Source organism: Amaranthus tricolor, chromosome 2, assembly GCF_026212465.1.
Source record: "Amaranthus tricolor cultivar Red isolate AtriRed21 chromosome 2, ASM2621246v1, whole genome shotgun sequence".
Taxonomy (NCBI): Eukaryota; Viridiplantae; Streptophyta; class Magnoliopsida; order Caryophyllales; family Amaranthaceae; genus Amaranthus; species Amaranthus tricolor.
The window spans coordinates 6,283,108-6,305,551 of record NC_080048.1 but is presented as its reverse complement, the minus strand read 5'-3'; the positions used below and the strand labels follow the sequence as shown (position 1 = coordinate 6,305,551).

Below are 22,444 nucleotides of genomic sequence, written 5' to 3'. Positions count from 1 at the left end.
TTTGGAAATTGACTCGTTTACCACGAGCTTGTCTTTGTTGTTGTTGTTGTTCATGTGATCTTGTTGATGACTGTCGAGATACATGTATCCCAATAGGGGTCGTTGGTTCCTCTTCTTGTTGTTCTTCTTCATCAATTTGTATTTCTCTTTCCACTTCTTCTGCATAATTATGTAATTCTGGGTCGTACCCTTCCGGATAATTATGTTCATAATTATAATTACTAATGGAAGATGTTGTTGATACCGACGGAGTAGAAGTGACCTTTCTTTTGGACGAACTGGAACCTCCCAATGATTTTGCCACTTTAGTAACTTTTTTTGAGGCTTTTTTCAAAAATGAAGACATGATTGATAATATTGAAGTAATAATAGAAATATAGAATTAAGAAATAAATAAATAATTAATTATGTAACTAACTAAATGAAGAAATGATTAAAAGACTAATTATGTAATTAAGAGAATAATTGCGTAATTAAAGAATTAAGTAGAGAGAGTAGGAGAAGAGATGAGTTGTGAATGAAAATGATTGAAAGTGATGAGTATATATAGAGGAAACTCCAACGGCTAGTTAACGGTCATAAACGATAACATTTTGGCGAACCGGTTCCATGGAACCGGTGGGCCGGTTCAACCGGACCGGTCCCGGTTCCGGTTCTAGAACCGGTTCCATGGAACCGTTGGACCGGTTCTCCCGGACCGGTTCCGGTTCCAAATCGTGGGTTTTTTACCCGGTTCACGACGTTTTTTTCGGCGGTTTCACGGTTCCGGCAACTTTTTTTTCCGGCGGTTTCACGGTTTCGCGGTTCGGGGCAGTTCGAAACCTGTCGCAAACGGTTCCGGTTCCAAGCGGTTCGGGACCGGTTCGGTTCCGGGTAACCCGCCCCGTGGCCATGCCTAGTCATTACTGAGAGTGTGATCTCTTTCATTTCATTTGATGGTGGCATAATTATGTGCTCAATCTCTCTCCCTCCCTTGGTGTTAGTAGTGATCGTCTCAAATCACACTCTCACTCTTTCCATCAATAGTAATTGATAAAGTTCCTCTAATTATCTTCAAAAATGGAGGAACCTTACACTCTCTTTATTCTCTCAAACCCTTAAATCCTCAATCCCCAAGTTAAAAAAAAAATAAAAAAAAAAAAAACTTATTTTGTGTTTCTCATTATAAAACTGAATATTATTTTTATTGTCATCATGAATTAAATCTTCAAACACTCCAATGTACAAAGTCCTCCAACTGTTGCAACTCCGCTAGCAATCGCTTCCATAATTAACAGACCATGAAAAACATTTTACTCCAACGACTATGCTCATGTTTGTCAATTGTCATCATTTATGATTCTCCAAATTGCACTTTTCATTTCGATAGTCCATCTTGAAAAGACATATTAAAGAAAAGATTATTCTCTGGTATTTACTTTGATTTTACGTAATTTTTCGGTCTCTATATAAATTAGCCATATAATGTACTTCATTATTCACTTCAATAAAACAGACACTTCCAATCATTACAAAAACTACGTACTTATTCCAACTAAAATCTTAATTTTTCTTCTTTATCTTAAATTCAATTCTCATCTAACTTTTCTATTTTCTCAGCTTGTAATCCAAAACAAAACCTACATAATTGCAACATGATCACAATATTTTTCCTCATGGGTCGCTTGATTTCAGCTTTTTAGCATACAGTTAGTCTTTTGAGAGACCGTCTTTTTTAGAGATGTCTTTTAAGACAAATCTATTAAAATTTAATGCCTACTTGAATTATTCTTTTTTAGAATTTGTCTATTGATTATACTACATTCATCTATAACAACAAATCAACTTATTATTTTAATCTCGTGTATAAAACTCATTTTATTTCATATATTTCACACTTACTCTTATCTAATCCATTCAAAGATCCACTAGCCAGAGTATTAAATTAATAAAAACAATATAAATTTTTACAAAAAAAATATCCCTTTTAACAGAAAAATTAAAAAGATAGAGAAAGTAATTCTGGATCTTAGTTAATTGGCTGTGGACGCATTCATGTAGGGGCCATATATAAATGCGTTACAAATCTCTTCATTTGAACCTAAATTGTTTAGTTAATTAAGTTGAAAATCACAATCCTTATCTAATATGTACCAGTTCTGATTATCCTAATTTTTACTCACTTAATCCTTTTAGAGTTTTTTTATTTCTATGTCAGAGTTTTAAATATCTATTTCCTTCGTCCCATTTAATTTGCAGTATTTTCTATTTTGGTCCGTGCTACTTAATTTGCATCATTTTTATTTTTGGACTATGACTTACCACTTCCTTTTAATCTCACCCATACATTTTAATTCTCTTTTAATTTCTACCACATAATTCATTCTCTCTCTTCATTAATTACCATTATCTACCTTACTCTTAAAAAACAATAATATTCTCTTTGCTTCAAATTATATGAGACAGAGTAGTACATTTTATATTTATGTCTCAATTTCAAATTTTAGTTTATAAGTTGTTTATTTTGTATTTGCTATGAAAAATATTAAATAAATTAAAATAATTTAATAGTGATCAATTTGACTCAAAATTAACTCGTATAATGAAAAGGATTATTCAGGTTTATTTCAAAATTATAATCTTAACCTAGCTTATTTAATAAATACATCATGTCATGTCAACTCATTTAATTAATAGGATTAAAAAAATTCAACTTATACTTATTTCAAATTAGTTTCATGTCAGATTAGCAAATCAAGTCAACTTTGGCTGAACCAAGTAGTAAGAATGACATTAGTGCATTTGAAAAAAAAAAAAGCAAATAGAGAGGGAGCGGACCCAAAGTTTTAAAGATCAGTTGGTCTCCTGAAAGACTGTCTTTATGAAAGACGGTCCTCAAGTCCAGGCCCTTTTCATTAATTATAAAAAGAAAATAATTATAATAATAACAATAGCCAACAACTACAGTGATAACTCCTTTCTCAAAAAAAAGCTTCCATATTCTAATGACAATCATTAACACTCCTCTTGGAAACTGATCCAAGGTAATTATTGAACAACCACTCTATTCTATTATCAATAAAAATTAAAAATTCAGATTCAAATATACATTCATGCTTCCATTTTGAATTTATTCATAATCACTTCCATAAAGAAACATCATGGATGCTTTGAGAAGGAAGAAGAAAGGCTAATATTTAGTTTTTGATTTTTTTTTGAAATTAAACCCCTAATTATTGTTTTGTCTTTTAAAATTGTTTTCTATAAAAATTAATTGAAATAAAACACCCAGTTAATGTTTTGAGAGAAAGAAGAAATGCTAATATTTGGTTCTTGATTATTTTTTTGAAATTAAACCTCTAATTATTGTTTTGTCTTTTAAAATTGTTTTCTATAAAAATTAATTGAAATAAAACACCCAGTTAATGTTTTGAGAGAAAGAAGAAATGCTAATATTTGGTTCTTGATTATTTTTTTGAAATTAAACCTCTAATTATTGTTTTGTCTTTTAAAATTGTTTTCTATAAAAATTCATTGAAATAAAACACCCAGTTGATGTTTTGAGAAGGAAAAAGAACACAATGATGTTGAACATGATGATGAAAATACAATATGTATTAAGTGTACTGTAAGTTGCTATTAAGTCTGATGTAAGTGGATATTAAGTGCATTGAAAGTTGACATTAAGTATGATGTAAGTTGGCATTACATTTGATGTAAGTAGACAATAAGTCTGATGCTAAATGACATTAATTCTGATGTAAATTAAGATTAATTATGAAGTAAATTGACATTAAATATTATGTAAGTAAGTGATAAGTGTGCTGTAAGTTGGCATTAAATATAATGTAAGTTGGCGTTAAGTTTTATATAAGTAGGCAATAAGTTTGGTATAAGTGGGCATGTGTTAAGTGTATATTAAGTGTACTGTAACTTGACATTTACTCTGATGTAAGTAGGTATTAAATGTGATGTAAGCTGACATTAAGTATGATGTAAATTGACATCAAGTACGATGTAAATTGACATTAAGTCTGATGTAAATTGGCATTAAGTATGCAATAAGTATGTTGTAAGTTGGTATTAGATAAAGGCAAATGTTATATGTAGCCCTAAGGGCTACATATAACCATTAATGCTAATAAGATTATTTTATATTCCCCATATAACCATTAAGGCAAATGGTATTGATTTTTTTTTTTTTCAATATAAGAGCAATTTATTACTTTTATTTTGTGGTGAACAACTCATCCGAATTATTAATAAACTTGTCAAAGATTCTATTGAAATTAGTCAATGTACATTTATTATAGGAATTTGCTAATTTTTATACATAGCCCTTAGGGCTATGTATAACAAAGTCCTTAGATAAAATATTAGTAGGTATTAAGTATGAAATGTAAATATAATATAAATATAAATTAAGATGATATAAGTAGGTATTAAGTGTACTGTAAGTTGGTATAAAGTCTAATGTAAGTAGGCATTTAGTATACTCTAAGTAGGAAATAAGTTTATTGTAAGTTGGCATTAAGTCTAATGTATGTTAGCACTAAGTCTGATTAATTAGGCATTAAGTATACTATACGTAAGCATTAAGGATGATATAAGTAGGCATTAAAATACAAAATCGTTAAAATGTAAAAGGATTTAAAACACACAAAATCTTTGTCATAACATTTACAAATAATAACAATAAACGATTTCATATAATTTAATAATCATAAATTTTCTTAATACACACAATTGAATTGTTTTTTTATTCAATCCTCTACACACTACTTCTTTGAGATGTATTTTTTCGCTCTGATTTTCTTCGAACCATTAACAACCGTTGAAACCTATTTGATTCACAGCAACATCTGTGCAGATGTAAGCTTGATCTCTTCTTTACCATTACACAAGAAGAGATGTGATTTACAATTAGTATAGATCTCTTTGTCAATCCTTTGTATATAACACAATCATAAAAAATAGCATTAAATGACATAAACAAATATTAACAAGAATAATCATAAATGTAATATTACAATAGATTTAAAACCAAACTTAAATATCATATAAATATAGATTAAGAAAAACCAAACTTACAATAGATTTAAATCCAACTTACATTAAACCTAATGCCAGCTTACATCAACTTAATGCCAAATACATCAGACTCAATGTCAATTTATATTAGACTTAAAATTCACTTATATCAGACTTAATACTCACTTATATCAGAAGTAATGTCAACTTACATCAGACTAATGACAACTTATAACAATTATAATGCCAACCTATAACATATATAATGTCAACTTACAACAATCAAAATCTCAACTTACATCAGATTAAATGTCAGCTTACATCAACTTAATACTAACTTACATCAGACTCAATGCCAATTTATATTAGACTTAAAATCCACTTATATCATACTTAATACCCAATTATATCAAATTAATGCCAACTTATATCAATTATAATGCCAACCTATAACATATATAATGTCAATATACAACAAACATAATCCCAAATTATATCAGATTAAAATGTCAATTTACATTAGACCTAATGCCAACTTACATCATACTTAATGCCAACTTACATTATACATAATGCCAACTTATATTAAACTTAATACCTACTTATATCAGACTTAATACAGATTTAAATTAGATTTAACGCTAACTAATACCAGCTTACATCATATCAAAAACACTAATACACCCCGAAAGATTGTAAGCTGGGTTAAATTTAAATTTTGCATGACCCAGAGAATTACACCATTAAATTCAACTAAAAATCAAAAATTGAAAAAGTTGGATTAAATTTAAATCCTCCATGTACATCATCAATACCTTCCCAAATATAGTAATGTGATTTCTTAAGTTCTAAATGCCAGAAGCTAAAGTTTGCTCATCATCCATACCTGAAATCAAAAAAGTTTACACATTAAATGCAAGAGAACTACCTTAATTTTCGTTTAAATTAATAAGAACAATTCAAAAAGTTATATCAAAAACACAAAAAAATTACCCCAAATGAATTTGATAACCTAGAAAAATAAATTGAACGAGATTGTTGATGAAGATTGATGAAAGAGAGGATTTAGAACGAGGAAGAAGCTAAAAAATCATAAAGATTGGAGAAGGTAGAAGAAACCGACGAAAATAAAACAAGATGAGAGAGAGGAAAGATGAGAGAGAAAATCTCATGAAAGAATAAGAAAGTTTAATGAAAAATTCAAAGAATCATTTTAATTTAATGATAAACTGACTTAAATGGCACAGGAAATAAGGAGACAATTCAAAATCAGTAAATTTATTTTTTTTATTGTTTGAGCCGACCCATTAAAGACAGTCTATCTTCCATAAGAATCTGTGTTTAAAGATTTCTTGTTAGACCACTTGCTCATACCAACGCTGCATGCATGTGATGTTTGACGGTTAGAAAATGGAAATGGTCGTCCTTTTAAAATGGTTTTCTGTGCTGTCGAATTTTTTATGGTAGAATGTCTCCTATCTTAATTCTTATGCTTATCCATTCTTTTCGATTAATTATTGGCTTACGTCAAATTTAATCCACTTCATTTATATCAATATCAAGGCCCTCCATTCACATTTGTAAGACGAATTATAGTATAAGGCCCTAAAATTTTAAGGATCTAACGTTTTCTTTTAAATTCAAAGTCAATACAAATATTAACTTAAATTGTATTGAAATATAATTTATAATTATTACTTCCTTTGTTTTCATTTATTCTTTCTATTTACTTTTTACGCAGATTCCAATATAAAATTAAAAATCAAATAATTTTAATTGTAAGTTTTTAAAAATTCTATAAAGTTGATATGAAAATATATATTGAGACCAATCTATCAAAATCCTACATGAATATGTTTTTTTTATATAAATCGATGATAAATCATACTCAAAAGTTGACTCTAAATTTGTAAATTTTATTTGAAAAAAAAAATATAAAAGCAAAAGGAATATATAAGTTTTTGATTTATTACAAATATTTTGAAATAAACTTAATATAATTGTAATTCAATTATCAGACTTCTAAATTCTAAAAATAGAATAAGACCTTGAAAATATTGAAAACGACTCAACATTGACTATATATAATAATGGATAAGCTTTAGATGTTGAATATTCAAGTCTTAAGTCTAATAAATCATCCTACCAAATTCTTAAAGCTCCTCTTTATATTCAACTATTCATATAATTATAAAGTTATTCAAAAGTTGTTAACCATAGAATCATTCAAAAGTTAATTAATTCTTGGATTAGTGGATTATGCTGATATAAGCTAAAATAAGCTCTTAAAATACTTCTACAGTCGTTGTTCGTAGAGCCATCCCATTAACACCAAAATCAGCTATTGAAAAAAAAAGAATAATCTACAACGGTCAATTTTTGTTAAATAATTCCAATATTTTTAACCAACATCTATTTGAAATAATTTACATTGATTACTATGACTATTTTTTCAAAATAATAATTTGTGTCAAGTAAAACAAATATGTATATACATAATACGTGTAAAAATGATTGTAGTTCATTAAAAATATGTATGATTTTTATCAATCGGTAATATGAAGCAAAAGTGACATGACAAATACAATATTAAATTCACAATAAAAATAAGTTGAGTTCAACAAAATAAGTTTAGTTCATTGAAATAAGTTGATATTAATAAAATAAAAAAATATTCTACATGGTAGGTATAAATTTTTATAAAAAGCCAATAGTAACAAGTTTTAAAAAAAAATTCCACAATATAGCATTGAACTTTTGGAATTTAAATTGCCATAACATTAATACCTCAAATTAAGTTGAAAATTTTCATTTTTACCCTTGTCTTCTTCTTCATCCATCTTCTTCTTCTTACCATCTTCTTCCATTAATCTTCTTCTTCCCATACATTTCCTTCTTCCATAATCACGCATAAACCTTTGTTCTCTATATTTGATCAAATCTTCTTCCTTCACCCACCTAAAGAAAGAGCAAATTTTACATTTGTAGTAGAGCCTTATTGGTGGCCTTGAAGAATTTTTTGAGTACGCAGAATTTGAAGACATAATTGAAGGAATTTGAAAAATTGATTAAAAAAGATGAATGCAAGAAGATGGATGAGGAGAAGGGATTATTGTAATTTTAAGGAAATAACACAATGACAAAAAGAACTCAAGATAACGAAAATCAAACTTTTTTGGTTCATAATGTTACGGTATGTTGAATTCCAAAAGTACAATGCTATTTTGTAGAATTTTTTTTTAATTTGCTACAACTAATTTTTTGTACAAGTTTGTGTCTACCAGGTAGAATATTCCAAAAAAAAACATTAGTGTAAAGAAAAAAAAAACAACATGAATGTGTAAAAATAAATTCAATCAACCAAAGTAACTTTTAAACATAAGTTGGAATTATCGCTTATTAATAAGTTATAACTTAGTAGCTACTCTGACACTACAAACCAAAGTTGAAGCATTTAAATTAGGGATTGCCCATTATATCTAAAAACTTAGCGATAATCAAACACTTGTCGTTTGCAAATTGCGATCAAATAACACCCAAAGCAAGGTCGTGATTAAAGATAGTGACCATGTCAACAACCTTGATTTGGTCATTATCTTTAATCCATCTGCCAATTTGTCGTTAATGTCAACAACTGTCTTATTGTCTAGGCGGGGAATGAAAGCATTTTTGATTTGTGATTAAGGGTGTTATTATAATCTTTAATCCATGTTCAAAGGTATAAAGAAAAGGTGAAAAAGGATTGTTATTGGAATAAGGAGAAAAGGCTTTAAAGGAACAAAAGTGATTTGAAGACAGAAGTAAAAGCCGCATCGACTTTTACTCTGCCCAAGAAAAAGACATGTTGGCTTTACTTGTTATTTTGCTTCTGTTCAAATCTTCACTCGACTTTTTTAATCCTAGGTTCTTGCATGTAAGTAAGTAGGACCTATGTATTATAAATCGGCCTAATTACAGAATTTAGACTCTCTAAGTTTTCTAACCAGCTTTCTCTCTCTAGATTACATAATTCTCTCTCTTAATTGGTTTTCAGGCAAAAATGGCATCAATAAAGTTGGACATAGTTGAGAAGTTTAATAGATATCAAAATTTTGTGTTGTGGAAAGTCAAGATGAAGGCTATTCTTGTGCAACATTGAGTGCAAAAGGCTTTGGATAGTGTGGACAAGATGCCCAATTGGATGACCACAACAAAGTGGGAGGAAATTAACTCTAAGGGAATTGAGTACAATTCAATTGTGTCTCTCCAATGAAATGTTAAGTGAAATGGTGAAAGAGAACACAACTAAAGGCATCTGGGAGAAACTTGACTCTTTTTATATGGCCAAGAGTGTGACTAATAAGTTTCTCTTAAATAGTAGGCTTTACTCTCTCCGCCTTGAGGTTTATAACTCTCTTAAGTTACATTTGGATGATTTTTGTACTATTATCATGGATTTACACAATATTGAATGTGATTGTTGATGATAAGGATTTGGATACGTTCTTGTTATACTCTTTCTTTACCTTCTTACAAAAACTTTCGTGAGACTTCGCTATATGCTAGGGAGAATCTTAGTTGTGATGATGTTAAGAATGCTTTGAGTCAAAGAGAACTTATAGAAAAGCAATTGATTCAAAGACAGAATAGGTCAACCGATGGTTTGTTTATTAGAGGTAGAACAAATGATAATAGTTCTATTTAGGCATCAGACATGTGTAGATAGACCTCAACAAAATGAGGTGGTCGAAAAGATGAACAAGATGTTGTTAGAAAGAGAAAAATGTATGTTGAGTCAAGCAAAGCTAGAAAAAGAGTTTTGGCTCGAAGCGGTGTCTACTGCGTGCTACTTGATTAACCGTTCTCCACACACCGCACTTGACTTCAAGTGTCCCCAAGAGGTATGATATTTTTCTACGGTTGATTATTCAAATTTGAAAAATTTGGATGTTCGACATACATACATGCTAATGAGGGAAAATTTGAATCTAGAGCTTGGAAAATGCATATTTGTTGGCTATGGGTTGGTGTCAAGGATTATTGGGTATGGTGTGAGAAATCTAGAAGGGTAATAACCCCTAGAGATGTTAAATTTGACATGTATCAACCAATAGAATCAACATCTCACAAAGTGCAGCGGTCAAAGAGGTATGTAAAGCCAACTAAGATATACATTGAGGAGTGTGATTATGTGGCCTATGCTCACACGATTGTAAGTGAGGTACATGTCGAAGATGATCTGGGTTTTTACAAGGAAGCCATGGGTATAGTAGATGCAAGTAAATGGCTTGGAGTCATGATACAAGAGATGTAATCTTTTGAAAAGAATGAAACTTAGTCTATTTAGGAGGATAAAGGGATGCAAATGGGTTTACAAAGAAGAAGGAAGGATTGTCTAGTGAGGTTGGCTCATCTATAAAGCTAGAATAGTTGCAAAAGGTTATTCTCAAGTTGAAGGTATTTACTTCCATGAGGTGTTCTCTCTAGTGGAGAAGCATTCATCGATTGGAGCCTACTTGTGTTGGAGGTGATGAAGGACATGGATAGGGATGGGCATGGGTCTTAACCCTAACACTATGTTTGAATAGCAAATTAAGAGAGAAAAGAAAGGGAGGGAAGGAGAAAGAAAGGAAGGGAAAGGAAGAGAGGGAAAAAACTCCGTTGTTTGTATAGGAAGGAAAGGGAGGGGAAAGAAAGGAATATCATTTCCTTCTAAATCTTTCCTCTTATGGAGAGATTTGAATGTTAACAAAATGAGAGGACGTAATCCCTCCAAATTCTCTCCCTCTCTTTTTGTTATCCAAACAAGGAAATCTCCATCCCTCAAAATCCTTTTCTTTTTTTTTTCCTCCATTCCCTCCATTTACATCTTTTTTTGAAAAAATTATATATTAGCTATCATGTGTATTTAACTGTTTGATTTGAAATTTTTTTTTTTGAACATTCCGTGATTTTGAACTTTGTCGATTCATATAATGCAAAATGTGGTCGTTGTATCTATACTTCAAAATTAAAGACTTTATAAAAATTTCGTTATAAGAACTCGAATGTTGGAAAACCTCATTTATTTCACTCAATTAGTATAAAGTATTAGAAGATTCCCATTAGTCGAAAATGTTTAAATAATTTTATGCAAATGGTCGAAAATTGTACTTCATTATATGTAGTAAAAAAAAAATTCACGAAAAAAATAAAATTGTTCAGGACCCAAATCCAAATTCTAGACTCGCCAGACCCTAAGGGTCTAAAATTTTCAGACCCTACGGTTTCGGGTTCGGGTCTAATTAAACATTAGGGTCTGGATTTGGGTCTTGCTGGACCCCACCCAAATCCGACCCATACCTATCCTTAGACATGGAGTTACTTCAATTAGAGGTAAAAGCAATATTTCTCCACGGTGAATTAGACAAGGAGATCTACACAAGGCAACCAGAAGGTTTTGAGGTGATCGGTAAGGAGGACTACGTGTGTCGCTTGGAGAGATCGTTGTACCATTTGAAACAAAAGATATGTAGAACTATTCAGAGACCTACACGAGGCAACCAGAAGTTAAAGATTTGGCTATTAGTATCGAGTCTTTCGTATATACTAAGGAACCAGACTGAAAGAGGTGCTCAATCATTTAGTTTCTGGTGATTTAACAGCAGCATCAACAGGAAAACAAAAGATAAGTAGAACTATTCAGAGACCTGCTTTCAAAGAAACACAAAATTCACTTACAAATACTGCAAATTCTGCAATGCAGCAAAGGAATACTGTCGCACCACCAGTTGATATAAACCAACAACAGGATATTCTACAGAGTTCAGAGCAAACAAACAGGTCAAAAAATGAACCGATTCAATGTACATCAAATAGGATGTCGGATACAGTTAGTTTCACATAACACACGCTTAATAGAATGTGGATCATAGAGTAAGAACAAACAAGAACTCGATTTCTGGATGCACAGACGGAGTCTCACAAGAAATGGCGAAAGTTTGGATCCCATAGATCTCATGGGTAAGGCACTCCTGAGATTTTCTTTAGATGTCGATTGAACCGCTTGCACTAAGCTCTTAAGAGGCGGTATCCCTGAGTATAAATTTGATGCTACTAACCACGGAAGAGCATGCTTATCGTGATCACCAACTTTAGTTTTAGAACACATATAAGCGTTATTCTTGTGAGACTCAGTCTATGCATGCAGAAATCGAGTTCTTGTTTGTTCTTGCTCTGCGATCTACATTCTGCTATGCATGTGTTGTGTGAAACTAACTGTATCTGACATTCTATTTGACGTGCATTGAACCGGTTCATTTTATGACCTATTTTTTTGCACTGAACTCTGCAGAACATCTTGTTGTTGGTTTATATAAACTGGTGGTGCAACAACATTTCTTTGCTGCATAGCAGAATTTGCAGTACTTGTAAGTGAATTCTATATTTTTGTGACAACAGGTCTCCAAATAGTTTTACTTAGCTTTTGGTTTCCTGTTGATGCTGCTGTTAAATCACCAGAAATTAAACGATTGATCTCCTCTTTCAGTCTGTTGTTCAGTAGATGTATAAAGTATTGCTTGTTCATTGCTTTAGTATATACGGAAGACTCGATACTAATAGCCAAATCTTTAACTTCTCTCTCCATTGTCTCATCGCTAGGATTATTTTTTTTTAGTATTTTGATCACAATTTTATTGATACAATCTAGACGAAACTATGGATTGCTAATATCCAACAGGGAGGAATCCATGTATTCTTACCGCATCCCAATGTCGTTCCGCGGATTACCCATGTACCTACTCAACATGCTCATGCTTGAGCTATGTCGGGTCGACTACACACCATAGCATACATGATACTACAACATTTGTATATGGAATACCTGGCATGTCATCTTCTTCTTGTTTGGTCAGAGGGCAATGTTATTTAGAGAGTAAGAAGTGAGAAGTAAAGGGAGTAGAAACAACCTTGGCACCGTTCATAGAGAACCTCTTAAACACCTTTTGGTATACCTCTTGATTAAGATACAAAAGTCCGTTGCTCTTATAGCTAACAATCTCCATTCTCCATCTCTAAAATCTTCTTCGCATCTCCAGGATCCTTCATATCACACTCCTTTGACAATGGCTCCTTTAAATCCTCCACCCCAAGCATGCTTTTACAAGCTACAAGCATATTATCTACTTACAACACACGATAAATCAAGGACCCCGATTTAGCTAAGGAAAAGGCAAGTCGGCTTTACCTGCGGTTTAGCTTCTATTAAATTTTTCACTCGATTTTTCTAATCCTAGGTTCTTGCATGTAAGTAATTAGGAACTATGTATTATAAATAGGTCTAATTACATAGTTTAGACTAAGTTTTTTAACCCTCATTCTATCTTTAGATTACATAGCTCTCTCTCTTTTAAACTTTCTCAATTCTCTCAGTTCTGATCATCATCCATGAAACTCTATTGGAGGTTCTTGAAGGCAATAAAAACATCTAGGCTAAATCGTGGACGTCACGCAATCACAGGTGAACCACGTACATCATTGTTTCTGGTTAGCTTTGTTGTTTTTATCTCTTAGATTAGTAGTTCTGGATTGTTATTGCATTGGTTTTGTTTTGGGTCTTAAGTGCTCAATCCAATTCTTGAGGCTATAACCTTTGATCTTAAGGTTGTAGAGACTTAATTTCTCAAGGGTGCCAATCTATGTCATCGCTATTTAATTTTGATAAATTTACCTTGAATAATACAACCTTTAAGACATATTTTCTTCTAACACAATTACACTTGTTGGTGACCTACAATTATAAGTTAATTAACAAAAAAATAGAAAAATATATAATCCCTCACCACCCTTTCACCACCCTCCACCAAGTCCACCCCTACATCCCCACCTACCCTCCTACTGTCAGCCCCACCCCCACCCCCACCCCTCCCCCAAATCTCAAAACCCATGAACACACCCAGTACCCCAACGCCTACCACCTACAAACCCACAAACCTACCACTCAAAAACCCACCCCAACCACCCACCAAACCATGAACCTAGAAACCCATATACCCACCACCCATAAACCTACCCTCTCCCACCTACAAACCCATGAACCCAAAAGCCCCCAACTAAAAACCCACCCTTACCCACACCCTCAATTAACAAGGGAGAAGGAGATTTTGATATTGGCGGCAATGAAGACGAGGTTTCGTGAATGGAAGCCAAGGGTGGCTACTGCATATTCACTGGTTGATGTGTGTGGTGGGTGTGGTGGGGCTGAGGTGAGGGAAATGAACTAGGGTAGTGCACGGTGGATGTAAGGGGCTTAGGGTGGAGTAGTGCACATGTGGGTGAAAGGAAGGGCTGAATTTTTAAATTTAAAATTATTTTTTTTTTGCTAGAAATAACTTGTTTTAGAGGTTAGAGGTAAAAACGGATGCTTGAGGAAAACTCACCTTAAAATTGGTATTATTTATTATTAATTAATAATTGATATTATTATTGGGAAAAAGTTATACAGTTGTATTATTTAGGATCATTTTCCTTTTAATTTTAGTTGAGTATATAGAACAAAAAAATGATCATCGGTATTCGATATTTTTCTTAGTGAATGCTGATTGCAATTGGAACACTAGCTGAATATTTGATACATTTTTCAGCTACAGATTTGTAAATGTATACTCTCTCCCCTCTCTTCTTCCAGCATTAAGTTATCATTTGTTTTTTTTATTTTATTATTGATTTATTCCTTAAAATATAAATTATATATAATTAAAAAATTATAAATAATTGATATTAACAAAATTCATATCGAAACATATCTAGAAATATTTCACTTGATTATATTGTATTTTATAGATTAAAACAAAATACAAACTAAAATTGATTGATAAATATTCAAAAAAATATTCATATTTATTTTTCTAACAAGATCAAAATGCAAGTATAATATGCCCTTACAAAAGAAAAAGGAAGAAGAGTAAAACAACAAAACAAATATTGTCCCACGTTGTTAAGAAACAAATTGCAACTCTAATGCTTTCTTATAAAAGACTCGAGCAAAATATCGAAATAATTTTATCCCACATTGTTTGGAAAACAAAATAAACAAATGTCTTCCTATGAATACAAGTGAGAAGAGCTAGCAAAATAAAATCGTAGCCCACATTATTTAAGAAACAATGTGAAAGTTAAATGCTCCTTTATAAAGAGCAAAGCAAACTTCATCTCTTATAAATGAAAGAAGAGCTAGCAAAATAAGTTTGTATTATGCATTAGTTTTTATAATGTATTTATTGATTTAAATAATAATGTCAATTTCATGGGAATCTTTTTAATTTATTGAAAAATTTTCTACAATGTTGTAATACTAAAAGTTAGTTTTCAAAAATTTATCATTTGATAAATTAAATTAGTTATAAATTTATTGAAATTATATGATAAATTAATAATTTGATAAACTAATATTAATCAAAATTTCTAGAGTTTCGACTTGTTTTCAATTAAAAATCGATTCAGGTTTACAACAGCTCGGTTAAAAATTGGTTCGAGTTTACATAAGTTCGACTAAAATTCGATTTAGGTTAAGTCGGTTTTAACTGGATCGAGTTCGGTTTCGTGCATAATTCAAGTTGGATCAATCACTATTAGGTTCGGGTAATCTCGGTTAATAGTAAAATGTCGATTATAAAAATCGATTGCAGTTCAGATTCAGAATTTTAATTTTTGGTTATCAATTGGTTCAAGTGTAGTAGTGTCAGTTCGGTAAGCCTAAAAAATTATATAATTTCGAGTCGAATAACTTTTGAATCGAGTTCGAGTATTCGGGACGAGTCAAATTTGAACAGCTATATAGTTTTAGGTTAAATATTTCGATCATTTTATAATTGAGTCTTGTGCTCACATCTACTTTTACATAATTTTTAATTCTTTTGAAAGCCGAATAAAAGTCTAATTCAGTTATAAGATTGGGTAAATGCTAGGTCGTCGGGTTTGTTCTGAACACTTCTAGACTCTAGAAGGGGGTATTATATTAGGATTGAATTAAATACTTATTGGCTTGTACTCCTTTCTATTCACACCAAAGTGTCCCATTTGACTTTTCACGGATTTTTAGATAGTCAAATGGGACCAAATGTGAAAGAGAAAGAGTATGTGTTTTTAGAATTAATAGGGGTATAGTGGGATTAGTAAGTGTAAAGATGTGAAAAGGTTAAGTTTTGTAAGGGTAAATTGGTAAAGTTAATTTACCAAAATAAACTAAGACATTTAGAGTGACTTGACCCAATAAGGAAATGAGACACTTGAGGTGAAAAGGAGGGAGTATTAAATAACTCTGCCTCTGAGTGATTGTCGCTTATTGTCCGTCTTAAGCCCCAATAAAGGGAGTATTAAATAACTTTGCCTCTGAGTGGTTATTGCATACTGTCGGTCTTAAGCCTCAATAAAGGCTGGATGAGCAATAAATTAGTACCAACCAACTCAAAAGAACTAAATCATATCTCATGATCATGAACTAAAAATTAAATTTCATGAAAGTGTCCACTACTGAGCTGTGCACTGCACTTTTAGGCTTAAATATAGTGAAAAGTATACAAAAATTGCTGACCGTTGTCGACTCTAATCTTTTTTAAACAATTCTCGTTTGTTGCGCTAAACTTGCTCAGATTTCATTTTAGACCATAAAGTCGCACTCTCCTATTATTATCATCAAATTTAATCTTTTTCTTTATCTTATCTACATATTTCAATCCCCATGATCCCTAATAATGTACTCCTTTTCGTTCACAGCAAACTCAAATATAAGTATGCGTGAAGATAAACGAGGTTGAAAGAAACCCATGGTTATACAAAACTACCAATATTGCAAAATTGCACCCATAGTAATTCATTTGTCTTTCAATCCACACATATACACGAATTCCCAATTCATCACCCTCCTCTCACACACCTTTTACAGCCCAACCAAAAAGAAAAATATAAATATAAAAGCCTTGAAAGAAATTCCAACATCAGCAAACACTCAAACTAAGCTGATGTGTACACACCAACGGCTGAGATGAAGCTAAAGCATTCCAAATCTTCGTCAAATACTTCGTATTTTCAACTGAAAAATGTCATAGGCCTCAGTTGAATTCCAGCATCAGAATTTAGTAGATTTTGATGCTCTTTTTATTCCTTTACGAATTTTCTAATTGGTTAGAAACACCAAATAAAATACTCTAGTTCTAACATAAGCTCTATGCTGCCACGTCAAGGGTGGACCCCAGAAAAACATACCCTTATAAATGTGTGACCTCAAAACCATATCACTCATCTACTCGCAAAAAAAACAAGCTCAATTCAAAACAAAAAATTTATTTCATAATCTCAAAACAGTAATTTAAATCTTGTAAATACATCTCTTGGTATCAACACATTACCAACTGTGGTAAGAAAACTTTGTTTCAAGCATTTGATCAATGCCATATACCCAGCACCGATTAAGGGTCTACAGGGTGTCCAATCGCACATGACTTCTAAGACTAAAGGGTTTCATATGTAAAAAATTCATATTAGAATAATATTGAAATAAGTTAGATAGTAGGCGGTTAAAGTTTTACTTAACAAATCAATGGTCATAGGATGAAATTCTATTGATTAGATGTTCCTCTCATTTCTTTTGATCCAAAGCAACTCTCTAACCCCCAATATTTTCTCTCACAATAGTTAATTTTCAATCATTTAATAAACATCAATCATCACAAACTTGATTTATAAAATTAGTTAACAGCTTATTTCTTAGCTTTTCCATTTTTTTAAACTTTTACACTTTCTATTACTATTACTTTTTTCTCTTCCTTAAAATTAGAGATGAAAAATTAATTTTTAACAATTTAATTAAAGTTATTTTTATAAAATCAATTTTAATGTAGTTAGAATTTGTGTTAAGTTTTTATTTAATTATAGTACTCAAAATTAAACTTATATTCAATTTTTATTTTACTTTAAGAAAATTACTCTTTAATTATGAAAGGTCCCAATTTTACAAATTAATAAAAAATTAAACAGGGCCTAAAAATTCTTTGCTTCCCGTATCGTATCCTACATTTATTTTTCGACAAATTCGTAGAACTTAAAATTTGTATGTTTTTGTCATTTAAGGTACTAATAACAATGGAAACCGTAACATCGTCTCACTTGGTTTCAAACTTTGCCAATACTGCCATGGGAAGTTCAGATCCTAAGTTGACATTGGCAAACAACGCACTAAAGAGCAATCAAATGTCAACTCACACTGGACTGAGGCCATTGATGAGCAACATAGATACGCTAAGATTAAGCAACAAACCAAAAAGTACTACTGTAGAGCTGAGAAAAGAAAGATTTCATGCACCTTTTATCAGAAGTGGGATGAATGTGGTGTTTATCGCAGCAGAAGTTGCACCATGGAGTAAAACAGGAGGTCTTGGTGATGTCCTTGGAGGACTTCCCCCAGCCTTGGCAGTACGTTTTGCTCTTTCTGCTAAAAATATATTATAACTGAAAATAAGTAAATAAATGTGGTGAGAACAAAACCTAATATATGGAGTTTTTCAGGCCAGGGGACACCGTGTGATGACAGTCTCCCCTCGGTATGATCAGTACAGAGATGGATGGGATACTAGTGTGACAGTTGAGGTATATCATACATGCATGCTCTAATAACTAAATAACTCATATTTAAGATGATATTTAACATTTTTGAGCATGTTATAATGATTTCATTGCAGTTCCAAGTAGGAGATAGAACTGAGACAGTGCGTTACTTCCACACCTACAAGCGAGGCGTTGATCGTATTTTCGTCGATCATCCACTTTTCCTTGCAAGGGTAACAATACTTCTGCATAATCAAACATGGTTTATTTTATGTCATTCATTTTGATAATTTGAAGCTCTGATTTCTTCTTGTGTGATAAGGTGTGGGGGATAACCGGATCCAAACTCTATGGTCCTAAGGCTGGAGCGGACTATGAAGATAACCAACTTCGGTTTAGCTTGTTGTGCCAGGTAATTCAAACATTGATTTCAGACATGTACCACATTCGTACATATGACTATGTGAATATCCAAGTATCAGTAATATGGTCCATTATCATCCCTAAAACCTCTGAAGATGAATGAAAATGTATTACTTATCTATGTTGCTCGAACTATGTATACCATGTTAGACTTCTCAGTTCAATATGTGCCCAACCATCAGACTTGGCTATTCTATGAAAAGATACCAAGCATTTAAACCAAACTGAAGTGTGCAAGCATCCTATCCAAGTCCAACCGACACGGTTAGTTTAGGTAAAGTGAAGAGTCTAAGCAACAAAGGTATTGGCTTAAATGTAACTAAATTTACATAATATGTGCTTCAGGCAGCTTTGGAGGCACCAAGAGTTTTGAATCTCAACAACAATCCAAACTTCTCTGGACCATATGGTAAACAAATTCCTATAATGGCATCCATGATTTGGTTTTTGATTGATCGTTCAAGCACTTTCCTTTGCAATGACGCCCAAGCAGATGTACTCATGCGTATATTCTGTACAGGTGAAAATGTTGTTTTCATTGCCAATGACTGGCATACTGCTCTTCTTCCAGTGTATCTGAAGGCTATCTACCAACCCAAGGGTATCTATAATAATGCCAAGGTGAGCCGTCTAATCTTTCACCTACGAAAATTTTCTTGGTTCTGGTACTTTAAAGTTGATGTCGTATGATTGAAATTTCAGGTTGCTTTCTGCATTCACAATATTGTATATCAAGGAAGATTTGCCTTGGCGGACTACCCACGTCTTCATCTTCCCGAGGAGTTGAGGCCAGTTTTTGAATTTATGGATGGGTAAAGTATCTTATTTCTTACCCCTAAACATTATATTCAAAAGGAGGGAGAAGTTTAAAATTGATCAGTTATGTTTTTAAAGGTATGACAAACCAGTAAAGGGAAGGAAGATCAACTGGATGAAAGCAGGTATTTTACAATCAGACCGTGTCGTAACTGTGAGCCCCTATTACGCTCAAGAACTTCTATCAGGAGTTGAGAGAGGTGTGGAGCTCGACGATGTAGTTCGAAAGACTGGTGTTACTGGTATAGTGAATGGTATGGATGTGCAAGAATGGAATCCAATAACTGACAAGTACATTGGTACTAATTTCGATATAACAACTGTAAGTAAGATTTTAAACAACAGTTCCTTATAAGTAGAACGACATCTAAAAAGTTACTAATATAAGTTGTTATTACTCCCTTTTACAGGTTATGACTGCAAAACCTCTTATAAAAGAAGCCCTACAAGCAGAAGTTGGTCTACCAGTGGATAAGAATATCCCTTTGATTGGATTTATAGGAAGGCTTGAAGAGCAAAAAGGTTCTGACATTCTTGCAGAAGCAATTCCTCGTTTCATCAAGGAAAATGTCCAGATTGTTGTTCTTGTAAGACCAATTCTTACCGTTATATAAAAAACCATACTTCCAAAGAGAAGCAATTACAAATTATTGTGACTAAATTCATGGTGTATTGGTACAACCTTTTCTCATGATTTTTTTCCCTGGAAATAGGGAACAGGAAAAGAGGTAATGGAGAAACAGATTGAACAGCTGGAAGTACTCTACCCTGAAAAGGCGAGAGGAGTGACAAAATTCAATTCTCCCTTAGCTCATATGATTGTAGCTGGTGCTGATTTCATGCTAATTCCTAGCAGATTTGAACCCTGTGGGTTAATTCAGCTCTATTCGATGCGTTATGGAACTGTATGTAACGGTTTAATGCAGTAAATTATCATAATACTGATTATTCTTCATAATGCATTAATTGGATCACTTACCCCACACATTTTTACTTAGGTGCCTGTGGTAGCCTCCACTGGTGGACTTGTCGACACAGTAAAGGAAGGGTATACTGGATTCCACATGGGCCGTTTTAGTGCAAATGTAATCATCATCTGAAACCAAAAAAAAAATACAAACCATTTCAATTTGCATAAAGGTTATTCAAAGTTGTGATTCTTGTACCCTCTAAAACTGACATTTATTTTCAATTGTGAATCAGTGTGACATGGTAGATCCTGCTGATATATCAGCTGTCGAAACAACAGTGCATAGGGCACTAACAACCTACAACTCTCCAGCTATGAGAGAAATGGTCATTAACTGTATGACACAAGATTTCTCATGGAAGGTACGGTAAACTACGAGATGTCCAAAGTATAATACGCACTGAACATCATTCATCAAACTACTAATTTCATCAATTAATTTATTTTTCAAACAGGAACCTGCAAGGAAATGGGAGGAACTGCTGCTAAGCCTAGGGGTAGCTGGAAGCAGACCAGGATTCGAAGGGACCGAAAGCATTCCTCTAGCTACCGAGAACATCGCAACTCCCTAAACTCGAAACATCGAGCAATACATGCAAACGTCTGTGGAATGGTATATGGTTAATAATGTGTACTATAGTTTATGTAAGAACTTAATAACTGGCAATATTGCCTTAAAAAGAAGGCTTCTATAAAGCCTGTGTATTACATTCATGTTTGCTTGATTATTAAATCATTTAATAAACAAATGTATGTATTCATGTTTGCCTGTGTATCAAAAACATCAACAAATACAAAAACAATGTCAAAAGGTCATCCAACAATTCAGTCTTATTCAACAACAAATTCACAAAGAAAAGTCAGAAATGAGATATTATTAGTTCTTTCTTTGTAATTACGTCACCTTCACATGATCGATTTCGCGTTTATCAATTTGCGTAAGGAAATGCTAATCCATCTCTCGAATTCCATCCTTTAAATTCGTGCAATTTTGTATCTTCCTTGGCATTCCTATTAATTTTCATTCCTTTTTTCCATCCATATCCAGCCAATAACGCAGCACCGAATTCCTCAACTGGAACATCATTAAACGCATCAAAACCCTCATCATCATGCAGATTTTCCAAGTTTGTATTCAATTTCTCATACGCAAATTTGCTTCTGTAAATCTCGAGACGGATGGTTGTCAGAGATTGAGTCCAAATTCAGTGGCGGCAACATTGGAAGATTGTTTAATCTCGAATTCAATTGGCGGAAGATCGAGACTATTTTTGGTAGGATCCCATTTGTTTTCCTATGGTGGAATTACGAGTTGTATGGGGTTGAATCGACGATTAGGGTTTCAAAAGGTCATAACATGCCATTGATTTGAGATTCTTCTGAGCAATTGATCAATTTCTGGAAAGGGGTTAGGGCTTGCGTTTAGATTTGATGAAGATTGAGGAAGCGAGAATGAAAAGCGTCATCGCAGGATAAAAAGAATTACCGAAAGAGAAAATGTTGAGAAAAGATTAACGAAGACACAGAACTACAAGATTTTGGCGCCAAATTTTTTTTCTTTTACATTACTTATGTTTAGTTAACCTATTTTCTAATTTTTACTAATTGAAATTAATATTTACTATCTCAAAAATTTGGATGAGACAGTTTTATGATTTGGGCTGG

General features: G+C 32.4%; 1 protein-coding gene and 1 long non-coding RNA gene across 2 annotated transcripts; one reads left to right on the top strand and one right to left on the bottom strand.

Annotated features, from left to right (window-relative positions):
• Nucleotides 1-4,882: 4,882 nt before the first annotated feature.
• On the bottom strand, nt 4,883-22,293 carry LOC130802654 (uncharacterized). Its single transcript, XR_009039780.1, has 5 exons — nt 21,684-22,293; nt 20,789-20,905; nt 18,329-18,457; nt 7,798-7,968; nt 4,883-5,896 (listed from the first exon to the last, which is right to left on the bottom strand). It is a non-coding gene; the product is annotated as an uncharacterized LOC130802654 (long non-coding RNA).
• Nucleotides 16,542-21,633, top strand: LOC130802646 (granule-bound starch synthase 1, chloroplastic/amyloplastic-like). Its single transcript, XM_057666656.1, has 14 exons — nt 16,542-17,383; nt 18,097-18,438; nt 18,532-18,612; nt 18,705-18,803; nt 18,893-18,982; nt 19,339-19,402; nt 19,514-19,614; nt 19,696-19,805; nt 19,888-20,131; nt 20,220-20,396; nt 20,523-20,714; nt 20,808-20,894; nt 21,013-21,141; nt 21,235-21,633. The coding sequence occupies exons 2-14, from the start codon at nt 18,109-18,111 to the stop codon at nt 21,349-21,351; spliced, it is 1,821 nt and encodes a 606-aa protein (XP_057522639.1). The 5' UTR covers nt 16,542-17,383; nt 18,097-18,108; the 3' UTR covers nt 21,352-21,633.
• Nucleotides 22,294-22,444: the final 151 nt, after the last annotated feature.